The sequence below is a fragment of the Galendromus occidentalis genome, unplaced genomic scaffold (assembly GCF_000255335.2).
Source record: "Galendromus occidentalis unplaced genomic scaffold, Mocc_1.1 scf7180000077438, whole genome shotgun sequence".
In the NCBI taxonomy this organism is placed as follows: domain Eukaryota; kingdom Metazoa; phylum Arthropoda; class Arachnida; order Mesostigmata; family Phytoseiidae; genus Galendromus; species Galendromus occidentalis.
Genome location: NW_003805426.1, coordinates 367,540 through 378,357, shown reverse-complemented (window position 1 = coordinate 378,357; position 10,818 = coordinate 367,540). Strand labels below are relative to the sequence as shown.

At 50.2% G+C, this 10,818-nt stretch overlaps 2 protein-coding genes across 2 annotated transcripts; both read right to left on the bottom strand.

Annotated features, from left to right (window-relative positions):
• Positions 1-280: 280 nt before the first annotated feature.
• On the bottom strand, positions 281-1,818 carry LOC108864219 (protein toll-like). The gene is given in 3 exon segments (XM_029111388.1): positions 281-911; positions 1,014-1,286; positions 1,601-1,818. Coding segments are annotated over 3 exon segments (1,122 nt in total).
• A 1,940-nt stretch (positions 1,819-3,758) lies between these two features.
• On the bottom strand, positions 3,759-6,574 carry LOC100905045 (protein toll). Its single transcript, XM_003743063.2, has one exon. The coding sequence runs from the start codon at positions 6,572-6,574 to the stop codon at positions 4,064-4,066; it is 2,511 nt and encodes an 836-aa protein (XP_003743111.1). The 3' UTR covers positions 3,759-4,063.
• Between the last annotated feature and the right edge of the window lie 4,244 nt (positions 6,575-10,818).

The window sequence follows — 10,818 nt, the reverse complement described above, 5'->3', positions numbered from 1 at the left end:
CGGAAGCGTCGTTATTACGGAAGCGAGGGCTCTTCGGACTACATGGGGACAGAATATAATTCAGCGTTTTCTTTAAGAATCGATACAGCTGGTCCGTTTCTCAATCCAAGTTTCGCATATTCATTTCGAAGTTCGGAATAGGTTCGGGCTCACAGGGTGCCGCACGCCTCCTGTGGCGAACAGCCTTAGGTAGACCTGCTAAGTTCAATAAAAATCGCGGCAGCGGGCTCGAGCGAACCAGTAGCATAAAGTAGCGAACCCCGGGCATCCAGTGTCCACATTACCAGATTTCTGATTGAGAGGGATATCCCCGGGAACGTTCGCAACACCTCCTATGAGGCATCGCATATATTAATTTTCTCCAGAACCATGGTTCACCCTAGACGAGATACGTTCTTGTTTTGAGGATACCCCGGAGCCTCTCATCAAGACTCTCGATGGGTGGAAGATTACCTTTCAAGATGATGATCAAGCAGTTAACGCGATCCTTCAACATTCTGTCGTAGCCTGCTTGAAGTTCAATTTGGAACCACGCGGAATCGAGGAATTCTTTCGAAAGAATGATTATCGTCCGGTGGGCGTTTCGCGCGGCGTTCCGAATGTTCCAATCGATCGTTTTCCCGGGGACGAAGTCACGCTCGTGGAAGGACACCTTGAATGGGACCTCGATCCGCTTGTTTTTTCCGGCTGTGTCCGACTCGAGCCCGTGGAGGATCTCCATGGCGATTTCGCGGTCTTGAGATGCATAGGAGAGGAACGCATCGAATTTTCTCGTACCGTCCGAATCGACATCGCGGAAGAGACAGTGATAGAGGGGGTTGGCATGAAAGTGGAGACACGCTGCCATGAGGTTCCTGTTCTTGTAGCATAAGGTCACCGCGAGCATCAAGAGACCGAACATCGCAGCCAGGCTGGCTATCGAAAGCTTGAATGTCAAGGTGCTCTCAGGGCAGAGGATATCTCACGGTATGCGGTGAAGAAAACGTTCCGTGCTGCCGTCGACCACGAAAGACCTGTCACATTCTATGGTGGAATAATCTGAAATCCTCTGCGCATTCCCATCGAGGAACAACTTGAAGTTCCTCATCCTGCAGTCACAGATCCACGAGCTGCCCGAGAGAGCTATGGAAAAATTCACGTCAGTTTCCAGCGGAGGGTTTAGACGTTCCAATTTGTTGTGCTCGACATAGAGTACTCGGAGATTCCGCAGAGCTTCCGTGAAGATCTTGTCGATTGATTGAAGTCGATTGTGCCTCAGATTGACATTTCGGAGATCTGGATACAAGCTAAAATCCGGGAAATCCCTCAGTGAGTTTCCTTCGAAGTCGAGATCCGTGACCCCTCGAGGCAGCTCGGGGAGAATTTCCATCTCAAACTGCGACACCGAACGTGGGTCGATGCGTTAGAGGAGAAAAGTCTGCATTCGCAAGCTTCTGGGCAATCGTTTGGTGAATAATAATAGAGAGCATCAACGTCCACATCCAGTGGGTTGACGTGGCTTATCTCGCATCTGCAGTTCCCTAGTGTCCGGAACTCAGCGATGTCTGGGCTATTAGTTTTCTGAAGGTAGTCAAGAAAAACAAAGTCTCGCCCGTCGCACCGAAATGGGTTATCATCGATAAAGTACATGTGTTCACCTCGCGATCGTTCTCTGATCTCCTCTAGGCTCTCCATCGTAACTACCGCGATGCTGTTGTTCTTCAGGGACACCACTGATCTTTCACCCGAAAAGAGAGGCACATCGAACATTTTAATAAGATTATTGCTCAAGTCGATACCGACAAGTCTTCTCAGCTTGTCGATCGGCAGATGCGGCATCGTCGTGATCCTATTGTTTGGAAGGAGGATCCGCGAGATTCGTTGGTGAACTTCGCTTATCAGATGGTCGGGTCCACCGAAACGCTCCAGTCTGTTGTCACCCAAGTCTAACGACGTTGGATATGAGAAAAAGCATCGGGAATGAGCTCGACGGGGGCGATATTTTCGATATCCAATATCTCCAGACCGGGAGGACCCAACAAGAGCTCCCGGGTGATCTCATCGATGCGCAGTCTCGATAGGCTCAATTTGCGTAAGGCTCTTAGATCCTTCAAGGTGGGCGGGAGTTTGCCCACACTGACGTCCAGCCTGAGTCTTTCGAGAGACGTAAAGTCTTCGAAGAAATCGTCGCTCAATTCGAAATTCTGGTTTCCGATCGCTGAGAGGATTGAGAAACTCTCTATATCCGCAGAAAAATTGACGAAGGGGGTATTTCGCAGGACCCCGTCAGGGATCCCGTGAGGATCCTCTAGCGTCATTGATGAAACCGTAAGCGAATTCCCTCCTGCGGACGGTCGATTATGGTAGGGAATTGTATGGTGACAACCGCAGGGGGCATTGGACTGACTCCGGGGCTCTAACCTTTGCAAGAAATAAACTCAGAACTCACCCATGATCTCGACGAACGAGATTTTCTCCCGAGGGATCTCGCAGCGTTTGTAATTCAACTCACTCACTCCATCGACCTTCAAGTGAGTCAGCAGCGATGGTATGTTCGGAGTTCCGCCGCCACATTTCACCTTGAACGAGATCACAGTGTCACATGGCCGATAGATTGGAAAGGGAAATCAGGTCTCGAGATCGGGATTCCGATATATTGTACGGGTGTCTCTCTCAACCATATTCTCATCGAGAAACGTACGGTGGAACTTCCTCTACTCCTGTATTCCATTTCGAACACTGGGAACCGTGGCTCGGAATCGGGTTGTTGGCCCTCGAGGGGACGAGGCTCCTCGTGTGGGCCACGAATCGGAGAGACTCCGTCCACGAGATTATCATACGAGTAGCAGCAGAATAAAATCCTGAATCCGAAATCATCGGGCCTGGAAAGTACGTAGCTGATTGATCAGCTATCTGTGTACGAGTGAGGCGATTGGAAAACTTCTTACGCTTTTCGAGCGCTCGCTGAGATTTTGACGTAAGCAGGAGGGCGGAGAACGGATCCCCCGGACTCATAAGGAATTCACGCAACAGAAATATCCTGGGAACTCCACGTCGCAGGGCGAAGTTCCGATATCGTCTTCATCGGCAGCAGTGCGTAGACGACCGCCAACATCCGGTGGATCTTAGGTCCTGGACGACGCGCGGGCTTTCCTGTCAAGTACCAGAGTTGGAATCCCTGATCAGACTCATCTATGTATTGAGTTCAGCATAGGATATTTTCCACGAGTACCTGGTCCGTGAAACAACACTTTCCGGCACTCGGGATCCCTGTCGGGAAAACAGCGGCACCAAGAAATCTCCTTCGGAAGAGCGCCTACAGGATACGATTGGGTCTCGCTACTCTCATGACATGAATCAGTGCTCAGCAGTCTCAGACAAGGAAGGGCATTGTCAGAGCTCGAGGGAAAGAGTTCGGAGAATCAGCTTTCCGGCTCAGCGCCGCGCCGTTTGAGGTCCAATCATTCCTCACGGATCTTAAGAAGAGAGGGTAGCAACCAATATAGGAGGAATATTCCATGGTCCCCGAATGCTGCCGAAGTCCCCCTGAAATTTTGGTACCCTGAGGATGTAATCCTCTCCTTTCTCATGGGAAGGGCGATAGGGAAGCGCACTTTGTCAGATGATATTTTGGTGCGAACTGCATACTCCTGCAATCTAAGAGATTCTGCGACCGGAGTCCTGACATGGAATAGCAGACTTGAACTTTCCGTCGAACCGATCATTCAAAATATGCTCTCATATATTCATATGGATGTTAATGAATTCGATGCATTCGATTTCCGGAGTTTATTTCACATCAATTATACCGTTCGGTCCAGCGGCAGGCTATTGGTGCAATCATTCGATTGTACAATACACATTACCTGCATTGCATGAAGAAGACAGGATAAACGGGTGATTTATCAAATATAAACTCCGGATTGAATGTTTGGAACCTCAATTCCGCCCCGGTCTCCGTCGAGCCTCGAGAACTCATCGAGCTATCAGGGGGATTCCAAGGCCTGCTATATGCCTATATTTCAGAATCTGCTGATATTATTCTGCCCCTCATTGGCTCCACCGCATCTTTCCCCGGCTCTCGTTACTTCCTGAGCTTGGCGCTTCTACCGTGCGGCATCGCATACAGCAATTTTTCCCAGAACCACCTTTCTCCCCAAGTAAGATATAATCTGTTTTTTAAAACACCCTTGAGCGTCTCACACAGTTGCCGATCGAATCGCTCACTCAAGCCCTCATCAGATGGGAGATCACCCTTGATAATTATGATCAAGCGGTTGACGTGGTCTTCCAGAGTCTGGCCGTACGCAGCTAGGAATTCGATCGAAAACCACCGCGAGTCGAGGAACTTCTCGGACATGATAATTATGGATCTATGGGAGTTTTTGACGAGCTCATTGATGTTCCATGTGAGTTCCTTTCCGGCGACGAAATCCCGCTCGTGGATCGCAAGTTCGAATGGGCCGACACCGGCGTCGCGCTCACGTCTGAGTGCGTCATGGACGGCGACGTCAGACTCGAGCTCGCGGAGGATCTCCATAGCCATTTCACGATCGTCGGTATGATAGGAGAGGAAGGCGTCAAACTTTCTGCTTTCCTCCGTCTCTTCTCCATTCGAGAGGCATCGGAACAACCAGTTCAGGTGGATGTACATGAATGCAGTGATGAGATATCTGTGTTTGAAGTACGAAACGATGGCGGTCATCAACAGCAGAAAAACGACAATGTAACTCGATGCGAGGATCCACACGGTCTCATCCGGACAAATAACGTCCCATGGGATATTTTTCATAACAGATTCCTCGCGCCCATCGATTTTGAGGGCGCTCTCACATTTTATTTCGGAAGGCTCCAAAATCTTCCCCGGGTTCGCATCCAGGAACCATTTGAAGTTCCTCATTCGACAATCACAGATCCATGGATTATCCGAAAGAGCCATGGAGAAATCGATGATGTTCTGTGAGTCAACATTCAATCTCTCTAATTTGTTGAACTCCAAATGGAGCTCCTCTAGATTGGGCGGCGCGGACGAGAACACCTTGTCGATGTTCCACAGTTGATTATGCTTTAGATTCACGAACCGAAGCTCCGGGTATCTGCGTATTCCTTCAGGGTAAACAGTCAACGCATTGCCTTCGAAGTCCAGATCGGTCACCCCGAGGGGCAGATCAGGAACTCTCTCCAAGCCTCCATGACGACATCGCACGCTGGTCGTCTTATTCCAGGGGAAGCGGAGGCATTCACAGGACTCTTCATCGGTGCAACTTTCCAATCTGATGGAGAGGTCACGGATGTTCACGTCGAGAAGCGTCTCGGTCGTGTTTTCGCAAAAGCAATTGCCTAACTTTCGGAAGTCGGCGACTTCGGAACTCATGCCGTGAAGATAACTCAGGAAATCGTAGTTGTGCCCGTCGCATTGGAAGGGGTTGTTATCGATGAAGAAAATGTGACTGTCGTTAGCTCGACCCTCGAAGTGACGCATGGTCACCAATCTGAGTCGGTTGTTCTTCAGCAGGACCGTGGTATTCACGCTCATGAAGAGAGGCACAGTGAATTCGTCTATCAGGTTATCGCTCAGATCGAGAACGCCGAACTTGGCCAGCTTGCTGAAGGAGATGTTTGGGAAAGCCTCGATCCGGTTGTTTCGAAGGATCAGTTTCTCTATGTGCTGGTTCCGTGCACTGATCAAGGCGCGCGAGGAGCCGAAGCTCACCAGCTGGTTTCCGCTCAATATTATCGTTCGCAAGAGTTCTAGTTTGTCGAATGCACCGTTCTCTATGAGTTTGATCCGATTATTCCCAAGATCGAGATGGGTCAAATATGTCAAATTACTCAAATCATTCGATGAAATGGATTCGATTAGGTTCCCGGCTAGGTTGAGTCGAGTCGAATTGTATTCGCGAAATGGACGTCTCTTGGAGACCCTTGGGTCGATTCGCTCCCTCGACGGCCAGATATCCGTTGGTATTCGCTTCAGAGCGCAGCGAGTGATATCGATGCTTCTCGCATGTTTGAAACTACTGAAAAGGCCTCGGGGAAGGTCTTGGAGCTTTGGCAGGGAATCTAATGTGAGGAAGGCCATGTACGGCGTGTGGACGAACGTGTTCGGATCGATTGTCTTCAAATCCAACCAATGAGACACTTTTAGGACCTTGAGGATCTTGAGACCGAGGAAGATCTCCGCAGGGATCTCTGTTGCTTTCATCCCAGACAACTTTAGGGTAGACAAGCGGCGAAGATTCGCGAAAGATCTGGGAGCGATCCGCACGGCGGGCACATGAAGGATTTCCAATGATTCTAAAGCACTCAAATTCGAAAATTGTTCCGGGGTGATTTCCGATATTCGAGCTCTTATGATGTGCAGCGTAGTCAGATTCTTCGGGATTTGGAGACTCGATGGGATCCTCGTTGTCGTAAAATTGAGCCAAAGCCGGCGAAGAGTCTTGAAGTCTTGGAAGAAGTCATCGCTCAAGTCGAAGGTTGAATACGGGAGATCCAGGTCGAGGTTAAAGCTCATGATGCTTGAGGAGATTCCAGTGAAGAGCTCACGCTTCAGTACTCCACCAGGCACATTCCGCGGATTGCTGAGATCCATATACGTAAGTGGCACCTTGTTCCAGTCTGCAAACGAAATTCACTTATCATCAAGGAACGAGGAGGACAGGGGGTGAGAGGTCGGGAGAGCTCCCGACGAATAAGAGAAGCTCCCTTGGATCCCCCCGCCGACGCCAACGGTTTCCTCATCATAGCCATCACTCGGCTCGATAGGTATCCACAAAGTTTGCTTCATAGGACGGAGATACCTAGACCAATTTCTCAAAGAAGCGCTCGACTGTATACAGTGCAGCGTTGCTCCGCATCTCGACGATTCGAATGGCGGAATTCGAGCTCTCGAAACAGGAGCCTTTCGAAGGACATTCATTCACCCGGAGGACGAATGCTCCCAGGCTAAGAGGAAAGACTGTGCCATGATCGAAGAAAGTAAGACGACGAGAGCGTCGAAGAAGATGGAGCTTGAAGGTCTCACCGATGATTCCTGAGTATGAGAGATTCCCCCGAGGAACTTCGCAGTTAATGTACCTCAACAATCGAACATTGGAAACTCTCAGAGAAGTCAGCAACGATCGCACGTTCGGGGATGCGGTAGAACAGTGAATCTGCAAGATCAGTTTAGCGTATAGATTCTAGATGTGATCTACAAGTCGAGGCATCACGAATCACTACAGATAGTGCTCTATGAATCGCCAAGGAATGCGAGACAGAACCACATGAGCGCACCGTCATCGTGGTGACATTCCTGTTCCTGAACTTGATTTCGAATGCCCGAGTCCATCCACCGGAGTCCGAACGCCCTTCCTTAGAACTTCGCGGAATGTCGCTCAGAGGGATTGCGTCTTCATTTTCACCCTCGAGACTCGTCGTGTCACCAATGGTCCTCGACTCATTTGTGAAACAACGGAGCTCGAAGCCTGTGGTCGTAGAGAGAGAGCTGGAAGAGATGTCGCGAAGTGACTCCGGGGAGCCAAGATCGGCAATTTCTTCGTCATCTACTTGAACATCTCGACCGAGGCATGGAAATCTCCATGACTCCACTATATTCGGTGAGGCGAGTGTTCTCGATAAACTCACAGGGGTACTTTGTAGCAGCAATAATTCGCCAGATTGGAAGTACACCGTGGCAGAGGGAGCTCCGATGATATTATCGGGAGGAGCATTGGCAGAAGACTTGATGCTACGAGTAGCATTGTAAATCCCGATGATGAGGGCACCGCGAAGAATTTTCTCCTCCTCGGACTCGTACGTCTTCGGATGGAACAGGAGATGTCCTTTCACCCCGAACACTCGGACATCGTGCGCAGGGATATCGCCTAGCTTTCTGTCTCTTAATGAACATCCACCAACAAGGAGTACTGAGAACCAACAAGGAGCCGCACCGAATACTCGAGTCGTCTGTTTCTCAGTCATGCGCACCGGAATTGTGGGAGCCGTTCAGTCGGGGCAATCGGCTTAAAAGCCACCGGATACGTCGAATCGAAATCGGTTGCCTCTACTAGCTTCTAGGCCGGCAAATGAGAGAAAGGAAGATAGAGCACAGTTGAGCGATACGGACTAGAACATTTCAGATCGCGACCTTTGCTTGACCGCAGATCGAGGCGTGATGTGAACCAAGAATTGTGTTCGCCCTCAGCTGTTTCCTTTGCTTTCAGCAAAGAATGATTCACTGAACCCGGGTGAATTCCAGATTGGGGGCGAATCGCTTTGGAGCGTGAATTTCTTCGGGGCTTGTCTCTCCCCGTCATTCGAGCGAGCATGAACGATGTCGCAGTCTCAATCGGAGGGCTCAAGCTCAGACATTTTTCTGCTTCACCTTTTCGCCGGTGCTGCATCCCGTCTTTTGATGTAGAACTACGTCATTGCGCTCGCTAGAGGAGTCATCGGTGAACATCTCGTGCAACGGAAGTGACCGTTATTCGTCAAACAGGAATCGGTGTCAAAGTATTCGGAAAAACCGCTCAAAGGGTGGAGGACCTACGAACAGAGCTCAGAATATGTATACACCACCATTTACGCAACCCCGTACTGCAGAAACGCTTGTCAACTTCTAGCACCGGATGCGCGCGAAAAGAGACCAAAATTCAAAATTCATCATATGGTGCTTGGGTTAAGTTCACGGCCGACGGCTGCCTGGCGCTAGAAGTCATTGATTGACGGATGTTCGAGTGGTTTGGGCTTTTGTTGATTCTTGAGCAAACCCGCGTAATCGTATCGACGCCCCTGCCGCGGGTTGTGGCATGATGCCGAGTTCGGCTGTTGACCGAATATGCAGGTACCCGGGACGTCAGTCTTTGGCGGTGTGGTCCAGCCTAGAGGAGACATGCCGAAATATTGTGAATAACTGACGGCGCTGAAGCTCGCATTTTCGACATTTCCTCGATACTGATATACAGTGGTACCTCGACTTACGATCTTAATCCGTTCCCGGAGACCGATCGTAAGTCGAAAAGTCGAAACCGAATATCCCAGGAGCGCATATTGGAGCGATTGATCCGCTCCGAGCGGGGAAAAAGGACCGCGAAGTTCGCGCGGGCATGTGCAAGCGAAGCACGTTGGACATTCCGGCGTGAAGGTGCGAAATGGCGAGCGCTCCGAGATCGCCGTTCCCGATATGACTCTGGGGATGGTTATTTTTGGTACAGGTCGAAACCGCTCGTGGATTGAATCAATGGTCTTCAGTCGAGGCATTCGTCCCGGTGAAATCGGTCGCAAGTCGAATCGATGTTCGTAAGTCGGAACGAGTTCCTCTCAAAAAGAAGATCATGAGTCGAATCGTTCGTTAGTTGAGGTACCACTGTATCATGATGCGTACGGTGGGATAGACTATGAGACTATGAGTCATTGTCATTGATAACGGAAAGCGGTATAGGGCTGATCAAGCAATGCGTCCGAGAGAGGACACAGCGCAGTCGAAGAATAATTGAGAATGAGCCCTCGGATTGCTGGACGATATATCTTTCGATCGCAAAACAGTGCGTGCGCTGCTACTCCTCACTCTCTCTTTTCGGATACGATCGAAAAAGATCATCGGAGTCAACCAATCAGCGAGCCTGGAATGAGAGGCATGGGAACCATTGGGTGCCTACGCGCCTCGCCGCTGGTTGAGCGTCTCTGGAGAAATGTTACTTCATGCCGAGGCGGCTCTCTAGCGAGAGAGCTTATTGGAATAGATAGCGGTTTCATCATAATCAAAACAAGTGTATGTAACCGGATTCTGGAGGGGGTTTAGTCCGAGTTGCTGGCCGACTGTCGCTCTCAGTGTTGACGATTAGGCATGGATAGGGGTGCGCTTCCATCGCGGAATTCGCGATGAAATCCGCGATTTACTGCTTACCTATGAGGATCCCGCGAAACAGCCAACTTTTTCAGGGAAAGTTGTCTTCAAAACCGCCGGTATTCCATGAATCGCAAGCTTGAATGACCCATTCTGATATTCTACTCATTTCCAACAAACTAACTCTCTGTAGTTCTACGCGAACTCCGGTTTGGCCCTTGGCCGAACCGGAATCAAATTTTTTGGTCGGCTCTCGATCGCCTCCCCAACGCCTTTCGAGGCTCCTGTCTGCCTCAATTCAGACTCTCCGTGATCCGTGAGAATCCGATCTGTGCAGATAAACGAATAATCGATAGAGATCAATCACGCACAGCCGAAACTTGAATGAAGTATGATATGCCGTCGCTCCCTTGTCGGTTCCAGAACGTCCCAGAACCAGAACCTTGTCAATTACAGAACCCGGGGATGAACAAGTGCCAAAATTAGCCTGATAATGCATAGAGCTGGTGATTACCCAGCGCAGAAGAGGTGATATTCATAGATTTGTTTCATCGCAGTCGAGAGCACGCGGTATACCGGCAGACCTGGTCGTAATCCTTGGTCACAGGCTTCGCCGGCAGCGTGTCGCTGAAGAGTATGCATCAGTGTTGGCTTGTTTTCTTCTGCTTCGATCGTGTCGACCGTTCCTCGCCGGAATTCCTCGAAGTCCCTCTGGATGGGCTTCCAAGGGCATACAGTCTCTCTCCGAAACCGGCTCCCCTAAAAATCCTCTCCCGATGATAGTTCACGATACCCGCAACAGCCTAATGATACTCATACTGGGCTATGGCGTGTTGTTCGGGATGCCAAACCACGCGGTTCATCGTGCCCGAAAACTGGTTTAGCCGGTCCCTAGAAAGCGACGATCTTAGCGCTCGGCGCGAGAATTCTCGCTTAGTAAGTGGAAGGCGCATTTGAAAGTCGCGGGCAATCAGTGGCGTACTCGAGGGGGGGGGGCCAAGGGGGCCGAT